At 40.2% G+C, this 15,679-nt stretch overlaps 1 protein-coding gene across 1 annotated transcript in view; it reads left to right on the top strand.

The window, feature by feature from the left end:
* Positions 1-15,679, top strand: part of MYH15 (myosin heavy chain 15) — a 186,117-nt gene that overhangs the window by 61,398 nt on the left and 109,040 nt on the right. Inside the window, 4 exon segments of the mRNA XM_029213706.1 lie at positions 669-790; positions 6,629-6,672; positions 7,263-7,433; positions 14,567-14,746. Coding sequence (XP_029069539.1) covers positions 669-790; positions 6,629-6,672; positions 7,263-7,433; positions 14,567-14,746 — 517 coding nt within the window.

The raw sequence follows: 15,679 nt of genomic DNA, 5'->3' as shown, positions 1-15,679 counted from the left end.
GGACTTACATATACTACCAAATGTAAAATAGATAGGAAGCAGCTGCATAGCACAGGGAGATCAGCTCGGTGCTTTGTAACCTCCTAGAGGGGTGGGATAGGGAGGGTGGGAGGGAGATGCAAGAGTGAGGAGAATTGGGGATATATGTATATGTATAGCTGATTCACTTTGTTATAAAGCAGAAACTAACACACTATTGTAAAGCAATTATACTCCATAAAGTTGTGAAATAAATAAATAAAAAGAAAAATAAAAAACGTAGGTCTGGGATGAGATGCCAAGTGTTGGCATCGTTAACAATCTCTCAGGTGATGCTGATGCTGTAGGTCTTAGGACCACACTTTGAACAGCAAGACTTTAGACCATGTTGCCACACTACTCCAGGATATTTGGTCCTTTAGTGATAGGAACATGAATCTCTTACAGGAGTAAGGTAGGGAGACCCCAGGCTAGCTCAACTCTGTTCCCCACCTCTCTTCCGCTTTTCACCTCTCTCCCTCCCTTCTTGCTTTCCTCCCTTCCTTGCTTCTTTCTTCCTTTCCTCTTATATTCAGCATAAAGCTAGAACCACAGAATGTGGATAAATACACTGGTTTTACTAGAAGGTGGTTGCTGATAGAGAATGCCCAGGATCAAAATGAGCACTGCTCTCAGATGAAGGAATACTTTCAATGTGATTTCCAGGTGACCTATGACGTTGGTGCCTTATCTAAGTCAACTTATGAGAGGATGTTTAAGTGGCTGGTGGCACGTATCAACAGGGCCCTGGATACCAAGCTGTCAAGGCAGTTTTTCACTGGCATTCTCTTTTTTTAAAACCTGTTTTTCTTTTCTTTTTTTAACATCTTTATTGGAGTATAATTGCTTTAAAATGGTGTGTTAGTTTCTGCTTTATAACAAAGTGAATCAGCTATACATATACATATATTCCCACATCTCCTCCCTCTTATGTCTCCCTCCCACCCTCTCTATCCCACCCCTCTAGGTGGTCACAAAGCACTGAGCTGATCTCCCTGTCCTATGTGGCTGTTTCCCACTAGCTGTTGGTTTTACATTTGGTAGTGTATATATGTCCATGCCACTCTCTCACTCTGTCCCAGCTTACCCTTCCCCTCCCCATATCCTCAAGTCCATTCTCTAGTAGGTCTGCATCTTTATTCCCATCCTGCCCCTAGGTTCTTCATGATCATTCTTCTTTTTTAGATCACTCTGTATGACAGACTCTAGGTCCATCCACTTCACTACAAATAACTCAATTTCATTTCTTTTTATGGCTGAGTAATATTCCATTGTATATATGTTCACATCTTCTTTATCTATTCATCTGTTGATAGACACTTAGGTTGCTTCCATGTCATGCCTATTGTAATGCCTAAGGGGGCATTGTCTCCTTAGGCAGGTTTATTCCTAGGTATTTTATTCTTTTTGTTGCAGTGGTAAATGGGAGTGTTTCCTTAATTTCTCTTTCAGATTTTTCATCATTAATGTATAGGAATGCAAGAGATTTTTGTGCATTAATTTTATATCCTGCTACTTTACCAAATTCATTTAGTAGCTCTAGTAGTTTTGTGGTAGCATCTTTAGGAGTCTGTATTTATAGTGTCATGTCATCTGCAAACAGTGACAGCTTTACTTCTTCTTTTCTGATTTGGATTCCTTCTGTTTCTTTTTCTTCTCTGATTGCTGTGGCTAAAACTTCCAAAACAATGTTGAATGATAGTGGTGAGAATGGACAACCTTGTCTTGTTGCTGATCTTAGGGGAAATGGTTTCAGTTTTTCACCATTGAGAATAATGTTGGCTGTGCTTTTGTCATATATGGCATTTATTATGTTGAGGTAAGTTAAGTTCCCTCTTTGCCTACTCTCTGGAGGATTTTTATCATAAATGGGTGTTGAAGTTTGTTGACGGCTTTTTCTGCATCTATTGAGATGATCATATGGTTTTTATTCTTCAATTTTTTAATGTGGTTTATCACATTGATTGATTTGCATATATTGAAGAATCCTTGCATTCCTGGGATAAACTGCACTTGATCATGGTGTATGATCCTTTTAATGTGCTGTTGGATTCTGTTTGCTAGTATTTTGTTGAGGATTTTTACATCTGTGTTCATCAGTGATATTGGCCTGTAGTTTTCTTGTTTGTGACATCTTTGTCTGGTTTTGGTATCAGGGTGATGGTGGCCTTGTAGAATGAGTTTGGGGTTTGTTCCTCCCTCTGCTATATATTGGAAGAGTTTGAGAAGGATAGGTGTTAGCTCTTCTCTAAATGTTTGGTAGAATTTGCCTGTGAAGCAATCTGGTCCTGGGTTTTTATCTGTTGGAAGATTTTTAATCACAGTCTCAATTTCAGTCCTTGTGATTGGTGTGTTTATAGTTTCTATTTCTTCCTTGTTCAGCCTCAGAAGGTTGTGCTTTTCTAAGAATTTGTCCATTTCTTTTAGGTCGTCCATTTTTTTGGCATAGAGTTGCTTGTAGTAATGTCTCATGATCCTTTGTATTTCTGCAGTGTCAATTGTTACTTCTCCTTTTTTATTTCTAATTCTGGTGATTTGAGCCTTCTCCCTTTTTTTCTTGAGGAATCTGACCAATGGTTTATCGATTTTGTTTATCTTCACAAAGAACCAGCTTTTAGTTTTACTGATCTTTGCCATTGTTTCCCTCATTTCTCTTTCAGTTATTTGTGATCTGATCTTTATGACTTCCTTCATTCTGCCAACTTTGCGGTTTTTTGGTTCCTCTTTCTCTAATTGCTTTAGGTGTAAGTTTAGGTTGTTTATTTGAGATTCCTCCTGTTTCTTAAGGTAGGACTCTATTGCCATAAACTTCCATCTTAGAACTGCCTTTGCTGCATCCCACAGGTTTTGGATTGTTGTGGTTTCATTGTCATTTGTTTATAGGTATTTTTTGATTTCCTCTTTGAGTTCTTCAGTGATCTCTTGGTTATTAAGTAGTGTATTGTTTAGCCTCCATGTGTTTGTATTTTTTACCGATTTTTTCCTGTAATTGATATCTGGTTTCATAGTGTTGTGGTCAGAAAAGATACTTGATATGATTTCAATTTTCTTAAGTTTACCAAGGCTTGATTTCTGACCCAAGATATGAGCTATCCTGGAGAATGTTCCATGAGCACTTGAGAAGAAAGTGTATTCTGTTGTTTTTGGATGGAATGTCCTATAAATATCAATTAAGTCCATCTTGTTTAATGTATCATTTAAAACTTGTTTTTGCTTATTTATTTTCTCTTTGGTTGATCTGTCCATTGGTGAAAGTGGGGTGTGAAAATCCCCTACTATGATTGTGTTACTGTCATTTTCCCCTTTTTTGGCTGTTAGCATTTGCCTTATATATTGTGGTGCTCCTTTGTTGAGTTCATAGATATTTACAATTGTTATATCTTCTTCTCCAATTGGTCCCTTGATCATTATTTAGTGTCCTTCTTTGTCTCTTGTAATAGTCTTTGTGTTAAAGTCTATTTTGTCTTATATGAGAATTGCTACTCCAGCTTTCTTTTGATTTCCATTTGCATGGAATATCTTTTTCCATCCCCTCACTTTTGGTCTGTATGTGTCCCTAGGTCTGAATTGGGTCTTGTGTAGACAGCCTATGTTCGGATCTTGTTTTTGTATCCATTCAGCTAGTCTATGTCTTTTGGTGGAAGCATTTAATCTATTTACATTTAAGGTAATTATCGATATGTATGTTCCTATTACCATTTTCTTAATTGTTTTGAGTTTGTTATTGTAGGTCTTTTCCTTCTCTTGTGTTTCCTGCCTAGAGAAGTTCTTTTAGAATTTGTTGTAAAGCTGCTTTGGTGGTGCTGAATTCTCTTAGCTTTTGCTTGTCTGTAAAGGTTTTAATTTCTCCGTCAAATCTGAATGAGATCGTTGCTGGGTAGAGTAATCTTGGTTGTAGTTTCTTTCCTTTCATCATTTTAAATATGTCCTGCCTCTCCCTTCTGGCCTGCAGAGTTTCTGCTCTAAGATCAGCTGTTAACCTTATGGGGATTCCTTGTATGGTATTTGTTGTTTGTCCCTTGCTGCTTTTAATATTTTTTCTTTGTATTTAATTTTTGCTAGTTTGATTAATATGTGTCTTGGCGTGTTTCTCCTTGGTTTTATCCTGTATGGGACATTCTGCGCTTCCTGGACTTGATTAATTATTTCCTTTCCCATGTTAGGGAAGCTTTCAACTATAATCTCTTCAAATATTTTCTCAGTCCCTTTCTTTTTCTCTTCTTCTTCTGGGACCCCTATAATTCGAATACTGGTGCGTTTTATGTTGTCCCAGAGGTCTGTGAGGCTGTCCTCTATTATCTTCATTCTTTTTTCTTTATTCTGCTCTGCAGCAGTTATTTCCACTATTTTGTCTTCCAGGTCACTTATCCATTCTTCTGCCTCAGTTTTTCTGCTACTGATTCCTTCTAGAGAAGTTTTAATTTCATTTATTGTGTTGTTCATCATTGTTTGTTTGCTCTTTCGTTCTTCTAGTTCCTTGTTAAAAGTTTCTAGTATTTTCTCCATTCTATTTCCAAGATTTTGGATTATCTCCACTATCATTACTCTGAATTCTTTTTCAGGTAGACTGCCTATTTTCTCTCCATTTGTTCGGTCTGGTGGGTTTTTACCTAGCTCCTTCATCTGCTTTGTGTTTCTTTGTATTCACATTTTGCTTCACTTACTGTGTTTGGGGTCTACTTTTTGCAGGTTGAAGGTTTGTAGTTCCTGTTGTTTTTGGTGTCTGCCCCCAGTGGCTAAAGTTGGTTCAGTGGATTATGTAGGCTTCCTGGTGGAGGGGTCTAGTGCCTCTGTTCTGGTAGATGAGACTGGATCTTGTCTTTCTGGTTGGCAGGTCTGCGTCCGGTGGTGTGTTTTGGGGTGTCTGTGACCTTAATATTATTTTAGGGAGCCTGTCTGCTAATGGGTGGTTTGTGTTCCTGTCTTGCTAGTTGTTTTTCATAGGATGTCCAGCACTGTAGCTTGCTGTTCGTTGAGTGGAGCTGGGTCTTGATGTTGAAAATGAGATCTGTGGGAGATTTTCGCCGTTTGATATTACGTGGAGCTGGGAGGTCTCTGATGGACGAATGTCCTGAACTTGGCTCTCCCATCTCAGAGGCACAAATCTGACACCTAGCCAGAGCACGCAGATGCTTGTCATCCACACAGCTTAGAATAAAAGGGAGAAAACAGAAGGAAAGAATGAGAAAAATAAATTAAATAAAACAAAGTTATTAAAATAAAAAATAATTATTAAAAATAAAAAAATGTAAAAAGTAATAAAAAAGAAGAAAGAAAGAAGAGAGCAACCAAAGCAAAAAACAAATCCACCAATTACAAGTGCTAAAAACTATACTAAAAAAAAAAAAAAGAAAAATTTGATGGACAGAACCCTAGCACACATGGTAAAAGCAAAGCTATACAGACAAAATCACACACAGAAGCATACACATGCACACTCACAAAAAGAGGAAAAGGGAAAAAATATGTATATATCGTCGCTCCCAAAGTCCACCTCCTCAATTTGGGTTGATTCGTTATCTATTCACGTATTCCACAGATGCAGGGTGCATCAAGTTGATTGTGGAGATTTAATCCGCTGCTCCTGAGGCTGCTGGGAGAAATTTCCCTTTCTCTTCTTTGTTCGCACAGCTCCAGGGGTTCAGCTTTGGATTTGGCCCCGCCTCTGCGTGTAGGTCGCAGGAGGGCGTCTGTTCTTCGCTCAGACAGGACGGGGTTAAAGGAGCCGCTGATGCGGGGGCTCTGGCTCATTCAGGGCAGTGGGAGGGAGGGGCATGGAGTGTGGGGCGAGCCTGCGGCGGCAGAGGCCAGGATGACATTGCACAAGCCTGAGGCGCGCCGTGCATTCTCCCGGGGAAGTTGTCCCTGGATCATGGGACCCTGGCAGTGGCGGGCTGCACAGGCTCCCGTCTCTGGGGTCCGTGCTGATAGCCGTGGCTCGCACCCGTCTCTGGAGCTCGTTTAGGCGGTGCTCTGAATCCCCTCTCCTCGCGCACGAGGAAACAAAGAGGTAAGAAAAAGTTTCTTGCCTCTTCGGCACCTCCAGACTTTCCCGGACTCCCTCCCGGCTAGCTGTGGTGCACTAGCCCCCTTCAGGCTGTGTTCACGCAGCCAACCCCAGTCCTCTCCCTGCGCTCCAACCAAAGCCCGAGCCTCAGCTTGCAGCCCCCGCCCGCCCCGGCAGGTGAGCAGACAAGCCTCTCGGGCTGGTGAGTGCTGGTCGGCACCGATCCTTTGTGCGAAAATCTCTCCGCTTTGCCCTCCGCACCCCTGTTGCTGCGCTCTTCTCCGTGGCTCTGAAGCTTCACCCCCGCCACCCCCCCGTCCCCACCAGTGAAGGGGCTTCCTAGTGTGTGGAAACCTTTCCTCCTTCACAGTTCCCTCCCACTGGTGCAGGTCCCGTCCCTATTCTTTTGTCTCTGTTTTCCCTTTTTTCTTTTGCCCTACCCAGGTACGTGGGGGGTTTCTTGCCTTTTAGGAAGTCTGAGGTCTTCTGCCAGCGTTCAGTAGGTGTTCTGTAGGAGCTGTTCCACGTGTAGATGTATTTCTGATGTATTTGTGGGGAGGAAGGTGATCTCCATGTCTTACTTGTTCACCATCTTGAAGCTAATCTTCATTGGCATTCTTGACATAGCTGGTTTTGAGATGCTTAATGTAAGTATATTTAGTAAGAATGAAGTCAATGTATATTTACAAGGAGATTAGACTATGTGGATTGAATTTCAGAAAATTTAGTCAAAGCATGGTGAGATTCATTCTGTGCAAACCTGAAGAGTTATTTTGGTTGGAAAAAGCTATAACAAATAACAATAAATATTATTATAATTAATAGTGCTAAGAAGTTAATTCAGCCTTAAATAGAGGTAAAGATATCTTTTATGATTTTGAATTGTGGTATCATTAAGTGTTATTTGACTGTCATAATCTTTAGTTTGCAGGTATAGATGAAGGAGGTAAGAATTTAATTGTGCTATTTTTACTTATTGGGTCTATTTGCCAACATATGATGGTGGTTATGGTTTTCTCTTTACATTTTTCCAAGTGGACCTCAATTTTATTTCATTTTTTTATTGAGTTATATTTGACAACTAAAAAATATATATATTTAAGTAGCACAACTTAATGATTTGGTGCACATATACACTGTGAAATAATCACCACAATCAAGTTAATTAACCATCACCTTCAATAATAACCATTTTCTCAATTTTATCTCTTCTTCCTACCTAATCACAGCCTTGAAGTATAACAGCCTTGAAGAAATTTGCATTAATTTTACCACTGAAAATTTACAACAGTTCTTCAGTCAGCACATGCTGGTTATGGAGCAAGAGGAAAAGAGGAGAGAAGGCATTGACTGGGTGTCCATTGAGTTTGGCCTGGACTTGCAAGCCTGCAAAGATCTCATTGAGAAGGTGATGCGTGTTTTTCTCCTCATCCATCTTTGTTTAAGGAGACTTGTCCCTGCCTGCCATGTTGATCCATGTCAGGACCCAGGCTCTGTGAAGGGGATGGGAAATAGAGCAGGAGAGCTCTGCACATTTTCTCTTAATGTTCTTTTTTGTGCAGCCCCATGGCATCCTAACTAAACTCTCACGTCAGTTACCTACTCCATCATCTCTAACTCACACTGTCGCTACACATTTGCTGCTTACGCACGACCTCCACTGTTAATAGGTGAGGAAACTTGTTGAGATGAAAAAGGGTCCTGTTCTTGACTGGAAAAACACAGAGCTGAAAAGATGAACCCTGTAGGGCCTGGCTGATTAACATAAGGTGCATGAGTAGACCCAGAGCAGCTTAACAAAATTTGGCAAATTAGCATGCAAACAAACCATTGCCATAAATCCTCAAGGCCTCTACCTTGAAGGATGTAGTTTGTTCATTTAATTGGACGAGTACCAGTTAGTTTAAGTAATTTATGACAATACTTCATGGCTTATTAGTAAATTAGCTGCAGTGTATGGTTTCTGAATTCGATGATGTTCCTCTACTTTGAACTCTTTCCATGTGTTCTGGAAAAGATAAGCCAGATTTTCTGGGGAAATTCAGTATAGTTTTTCCTGTGGCTTTGTCCAAAGGAGCAAGCATGGTGGGGTGTGAGCAGCTACATGCCCTTGTGTCTTGCTATAGCCATGGATTGCAGTGAATTCTGGACACAGGTCTAGGCAGCTATGCTATGCTGTCACATCTGATTCTCATCAACCCTGTCAGGAAGGGGCAAAGGTGACCGACCTTTCACTGTCCTTTGTGGGGTCCAGATTGCATCAATCACTGTCCCACCCATTTTATATGTTAGACTTAGATGAAACTAAATCTTCCTTGATAGTAGCCATTATTCCTAACAGGAGTGGACATCACATTGATTTTTCTTGTTTTATAACCAGTGAACTTCCTGGGGGGGGAGGACAGGCTGATTAAAAAAATAATGATAATGAACTAGCTTGTGAGCTGATTAAAAATAATGATAATAATGACCCAACCATGATCTGGTAAATGTTTGGTGGCATTATTAAAGCTATAGTTTCCTAATTAGAAATGAAACAATAGAACTGGAGCTCCTTCTAGGGGCAGATTTAACTTTGGGCAATTGTCACCTATAATATCTACTTACTCTGATTATGACAAGATACTGTGTTCAGGCAGGAAGGTGGGATGCAGACATTATTCAGATCCTAATAGCCCTGTGAATGCTACTGGTTTGTAGTTGATCTTAAGCCTGTTATCTTATTTATGACAAGGTTATTCCAAATAAGACACTAGCAACCTAGATGTAATTTCCTGTTGTACTTTCTACTGATATGATAAAATGAGAAAAAAAACAACAAAACTGAGCAGGTGATAGAAGGAAAAGATAAGTCTTTGGTTTCCTGTGAATGATTTCAAAGGTGTTCAGGTCAGGCAAATGCAGAATACCAAAATGTTTCTTGAAATGATTCTATATTTTGAAAAGATCATTGTGTTTACTCGGGTACGTGAAGGAAATTTGTAGGAGATATTAATGATCAAACTCACTCCTTGAAACAGAGGCATCATGGGAAGTTTTCAAAGTTCAAAGGAACTAAAATACATCAATACATATAATATGTCTTATAGAATGCATCTGTGTGTGTGTATATCAGGAAAAGAGAGATTTTCATACATGTAAGTTTTGTGTTTTTACATGTACAGAAAAGTTTATATCAAACTAAAAAAACTTATTTTCATACCAACTTTGTTAATTTGGTCTTCAAACATACAGTAATCTTTTTCTATACATATGCAGTGAACAGATCTATTACAGGATTAGCTCACACTTATCTGATTACTTGAAACATTCTAGTTTGTTTAGAACTTGAACATCAATAATTTACATATCAAAGTATTAACATTGATTACATTTATGGTTTTACATTAGGTATTGGTAAAGAGATTATTTTTATTATTTTTTAAAACAAATACATCCAAAATTATATATTTAAAAACTGTTGCCCCTTCAATGAGTCACCTTGAGAGGCTACATCCTTCTTCCAATAATTCAGCCCTTTTGGAAAAAGTCCCTCATGGGACGGGGATTGGGATAAATTGTTAGATTGTTACTATCTTTGAGAGAAAATTAACTTCAATACTGATCATCTTAACTGTTTTCGAGTCCAAACTGTATTACCAACTTTGTCACATTTTTCACCTTATTTGTCTGACTTGACCCAAATAACTTGTGATTGTTTCTATCCATGGTCAGACAACAGGATGTTTCCACATGCCAATAGTCAAAGGTGTCAGATATCCCATAGAAGTTTCTAAAATATTTAAATCCTGGTAGCATCCTGGCAATGACTGTTGTTGTCTCCCAAGTAGAGTTCTTTGGATATGCTAATTCTGGTGTTTTTATTATAAAGTGGATCACATTAATATCTAGTTTGTTATCCCTTGTATGCACATGAATATTTTCTTTAAACATATAACATTGTGTTTTTTGGCTGACAACTCTTACTTTCTGCCTAACTATTGCCCACAGCAAAGCAGCCCAGGTCCCAAAGCTCGAACCTGTATGTCTTAGTGTTCGCCCATCAATCAATTCCTTAACAGAAATTTGCTGAGACCTAGATTTTAGTCACCTCAGGACCTACTCTGCTAAGGGTTGTGAGAAATACAAGCCAGAGACATCATCCTGGCACTCAAGGTACTGAGGATATAATTGCAAAGATGTCTTAAGACCAAAATTTTACTGGTTTTCAAAGTTTAACAAGTAAATGTATTTAGCAACTACTTGTTTTGATCACTTCCCCCTCACTCCACTGGTGAGAGAGGGATTCCTATCCTAGGGTTATGGGAATGACTGAACATATGACACCTGACACTAGACAGATGAGATTGACAGCAGCTTATAAGTCACATATACTCACAGCCTGGGGGAGGAGGTCACATGGAAGTTGCACTTGGGAGCAGAATGAAAAAGCGAGAGCTGTGGGAGCCAGGCTTTGTAGTAATAATAGGGTGAGGTGACACTAATTCCCACTGGAGGATGTGATTGGCTTGTTTGAATATGGGCTGGCAGGTAACTGAAATCCCTTGCTCAAGAATAAGCAGGCTTGGGACTTCCCTGGTGGCGCAGTGGTTAAGAATCCACCTGCCAATGCAGGGGACACGGGTTGGAGCCCTGGTCCGGGAAGATCCCACATGCCCGCAGAGCAACTAAGCCCGTGCACCACAACTACTGAGCCTGCGCTCTAGAGCCCATGAGACACAACTACTGAGCCCGTGTGCCACAACTACTGAAGCCTGCACACCTAGAGCCCGTGCTCCACAACAAGAGAAGCCACTGCAATGAGAAGCCGGTGCACCACAGCGAAGAGTAGCCCCCGCTCGCTGCAACTAGAGAAAGCCCGTGTGCAGCAACAAAGACCCAGTGCAGCCAAAAATAAATAAATAAATAAAATTTAAAAAAAAAAACAAAAAAGAATAAGCAGGCTCTGTGCCTGTTCCCATGATAAAGAATGTTGCATGGCTGGAGGACATAACCCACTGTAGAACATGGGGAGGGGAACCCCTGATCAGGTCATTTGAGGCTCTCCTGGTGTTCCCCTGATGTCAAAGCCCACAAAATATTGGACCTTAATTTTAGGCCTAATACTACATTACTATTTATAAAACTTTGAATGAAATGCTGTGGAAAACTTAAGCATTTGTTAAAAATAGCACTTGCCCTTAGGATGTATGCAGTCAAATAGGAGATTTGTAAGTCTAATAAATGTAGAAATATGTGTCAGGATAAATGCAGTAAAGGCACAGACAAAGGCCCACAGAGCTCAGAAGAGCAGAGGTCACCTCTGCCTGCAGGAATCTAGGAAGGCCTGCTGGGAAGGGGGGTAAAATTTCATCTGGGTCTGAAGAAATGGATATGATTTCAGCAGGTGAAAAGAGGAAGATTGTGAGCATGTGAAGGGACAGGCAAGAGCAAAGCCTTAGAGAAGGAAAGCAATGGACACATTTCAAAATCTGCTTAGAGCTTGGAGTGTACAGACAGAAGTATCTAGAAGTAAAAAAGGAGGGTCAGGCTGGGAAGGGATCTTAATGAATTTTGACAGTTTTTTAGGCAATGGGGAGCCAGAGAAGTTTCCACATCGGGCAATGGGGCAGTCAGAGATGCTTGGGTTAAATCTGGTGGGTTTATGTATGGGGTCTGGGATGGGAGGAAAGCTAGAGTTGGGGCAATTAAGAAGCTATTACAGCAGGTGAGAAATAGAGGCCCTGAATCAGGACAGCAGACATGGAAATAATAAGAAAGTAACAGATGTAAAAAGAGAGGAAGGCAGAATTGATAAGATTTGAAGAAGGAGAGGTTACAGCATTAATGTTCAGAGTCAGGGCAACTGACTTAGACCATATACTGTGTGCTAGAAGACAATTGATGCTACGGGACAGAACATAATTACTTTTTTTCCTGACCTATTTGGAAATTAATTTGCTAGAAGGCCTCATATTTATTAGGAGTTTTATACTTCCTAAGCATTGGAGAAATAGAGAAGACCCTGAAGAAATAGCGTTTTTTCCCTCCTCAGTGGTTTAATTGTTACATTTTGAGCTGTGACATCTACTTGCTTTGCATAAAACATCCATTCATCTCCAAACAGAAGATGGCTTCATTGGTGTCCCAGGGACACGATGGTCCTCATGTATGGAAGGTGGCTCTGCTGGAGATGGGGGCTGCTGCTCCTTGTGAGGCTTTGCCACATCCCTCTTGTTAACAGGCACCATCCCAGGAGATGCTTACGTTTTAAAATGATTCATTCTAGTGTTCACTGAAGGTTGACTATTTCTGTGGTAGGAAAATATGCAATACAAGATGGAGTCCGCACCTCTAAGACCGATGTGGACCGGTGACTCAATTGTTTAGTTTTATCAGGTTCTCCTTCCTCCTGCTTGTTCTCCTCCACATTTCTCACTTTGCCAAGAACTTGCAAGGTCAGTGCTGCCAGCAGCAAGACTTTGCATATTTACTCACTGCATCACCCCCCACCTGGATGCTTGGGAGGAAAGATGTGCCAGAGCCCTTCAGTACAAGAGTTATTGATGGAATGTCATTCAATACATTTTCTATAAAGTGCAGATTCTAAGTCTATGAGACTAGACAAAAGGTAGAAAACCATAGTCCGTATATTAGAATGATAGACTCAGGTGGATAAAAAACATGTTCTTCAAGAATGTAATAATCCAAATTAGACCCATTCGTATGCTCCAGTGGCATAATTTTGAACAAAGGATTCTAAACCACAAACAAATTTTCTTTTCATATATCACCCAGCCAAAGCCTTGACTCGGAGTTGGTGTGTTCCTTCTCCATGAAAATATTCAAGCATAGGCTAACCTACTTTTTAGAGGGAAATTCTAAATGGAATACAAGGAGCTTTTCGGTGGGTTGGGCCAGACCTATAATGTCTCTCCCAAACCTGAGCATTTGTGGTTCTTAGGTACAAAGGATTGGTAGAGAATCATGAAATCTATGTTGTTGGACCAAGGGGTCATGGTTCTATCTTGGAACTCTCATGACATTTTCTGTTTGCTTTGTAGTCTACATATTATGTGCATGTCTTGTCTTCTCAGTAGATGCTCTGCAGCCAGAGCCCATGTCTGATTTTTCTGTTATAACCCAAAGTGTTTGGTACAGTGATTTGTTCATAGAAGGCATTTCAAAAATGTTTGTGGAGTAGATAAATGAACATACAAATCCACAAATAGATTTGCAAATGTAGGAATCCTTCATCTTCCCCCCCCGCATACCTGTTTTTCCCCATGTCTATATACCCTATATTGGTTAATGGCAGCATCCACTACCCATTTGCTCAAACCAAAACCTGGTCATCCTTCCTCTTTCTACTACACCCCACGTTCTATCCATCAGCAAGCTATGACTCAGCTCTACTCTCCACCAGCATCACGTTTCAGTGACCTCTCACAGTCTCCAACACTATCAATCAACTAGATCAGCGTTCAGCAAACTATGGCCCTGTGGGCCAAAGTCAGCCTGTAGCCTATTTTTGTAAATAAAGTTTGAATGCAACATTGTCACACCTGTTTTATTTACATATCGTCAATTAGTGCTTTCAGGACTGAAATGACTGAGTTGATGGCAAAGGAGCAGCAGAGACTCTGTGGCCCACAAAGTCTAAGAGCTTTACTGTATGGCTCTTTAGAGGAAAAGCTTTCTGATGCTGTCATCAGTTTTCTATCACATATCCTTCCTTGTTTGCTTTTTTAAACAACCCTTTAAACATGTAAAAACCATTATTAGCTCACCGGCTTTCCAATACAGACCATAGGCAGGATTAGCCCATAGGCTTTACTTTGCCAACCACTTCTAAACAAATAATCCTTTTCAAGTATTAATTAAATCACATCACTTTAAAAATCTCCAAAGGCCTCCCATTACACTGAAAGTAAAATCCAAATGTCTTACCATGGCCTATAAAGCCTTTGGGATCCAGTACTGCATCTCTCCTTCCACGCACTCCCTCCGACTAGCTCTGCTCTGTCCACACTTGCCTCTGGTAGGACCTGAAATTTGCCAAGGGTGGTCCTGCCTCAGGGCCTTTGCACTCTTCGTTTTTCTGCCCAGTACAGTTGTACATAGGTCTTCTCAGGATTTGCTCTTCTCATTCAGGTCAGAGGGTTTTACTGGACTCTCCTACTAAAATAGCTCTCACATAGCCCCAGTCATTCTCTCTCTTTACTTTGCATGATTTCTTCAGAGCCTTTATGGGAAACTAAGTTATTTATTTAGTGTTTACTTGTTTATTGTCTGTCTGCTCCACTAGAATGTAAGTACCCTGAGGACAGACACTTTGTGAATGTGGCTCATGGCTTCATCCCCAGCTCCTGCTGGTGCCTGGTACCTAGTAGGTATTTAATAAATATTTGTTGAATGGATGATTGGCTAATTATATGTAGTGAATCTCCTTTCTCCTTGTCGACTAATTAGGTTCATAGGAAAGAATTTACATTGACCCTCTACTGAAAATACTGCTTACTGGTGTTTTTTTCAGCTGCTGTTCATCTGTATCTCCAACAGCCAATGGGCATCTTTTCCATCCTTGAAGAGGAATGTATGTTTCATCAGGCTGCAGATGTGACTTTCAAGACCAAACTTTCTGACAACCATTTTGGAAAGCCAGTTCATTTCCAGAAGCCCAAGCCTGACAATAAGAAGAAATATGAAGCTCACTTTGACCTTGTCCATTGTGCAGGAGTGGTAAGTTACCTCTAGACCCTCAGCCCTGAATTTTCCTGCCTCTGTTTCAAATGTACTCAGCCCAAACCCTTAGATAATATATAAGTAAAGTTTAGATTAGAGAGATGAACAAAATAAATCTCAGGTCCCCCAAAAAAGTTGGTGTAGCCTTTTAGCACTTAGGATATGAAACACCCATACTATAATAACAGAGGTCAAAAATCTCAAAATCGACTCTGTCACCCCAACTCAAAGTAAGACAGCTTCAGAAAGTTATGGAGACCATCAAAGACATGGGCTTTTCCTTACTTGTCCTTCCTTTCAACTTAACATTGTGTGAATGAGTGATTTCAATTGATCTTTTTATTGAAGATTTTTTTTCCCTTCTCTCATAAAGAGTACTGTGAAGTAATGGTCTCCAAACTATGACCAACAAAGATTCCTAATAACCCTCACTCCCTCTCCTCATTTCCCCACTGGAGTGTGTGTGTGTGTGTGTGTGTGTGTGTGTGTGTGTGTGTGTGTATGTGTGCATGCACATGCCCCTTCTTTCTGCTTTTATGCTTCTGGTCAGTAATTCTGAATGGCACAAAAAGAGAACTGACGAAGGATAAAATAATACTTTGACCTAAAAATGACCTGCCAGTTGTACCTAGATATGCTTGTAAATCTCTTCTTTGATATCCTTAAATATTAATTATAATGATATTTATAGTAAAATATCATTGATAATGTTTTTGGAATGCTCACTGTGTGTCAGAGACAGTTGTTTTATTGCGTCTATTCTTGCCTATGAAGGAGGGCTGATGTGAATTGTTTCTCCTGGAAACGCCATCTATTTCTTCCTCCCTCTCCTTGGTGTTTCTTTCCCTCCCTGATTCTTTCTCCCTCTCTCTCCCTCCCCTTCTCGTCCTTTCTTTCCACAATGTAAATGGTAAAGCCTGAGAATCTCTT

The sequence above is a fragment of the Monodon monoceros genome, unplaced genomic scaffold (assembly GCF_005190385.1).
Source record: "Monodon monoceros isolate NGI ecotype Baffin Bay Population unplaced genomic scaffold, NGI_Narwhal_1 Super_Scaffold_11, whole genome shotgun sequence".
NCBI lineage: Eukaryota > Metazoa > Chordata > Mammalia > Artiodactyla > Monodontidae > Monodon > Monodon monoceros.
Note: the sequence above shows the minus strand (reverse complement) of the source record. Positions and strands in the feature narration are given on the sequence as shown.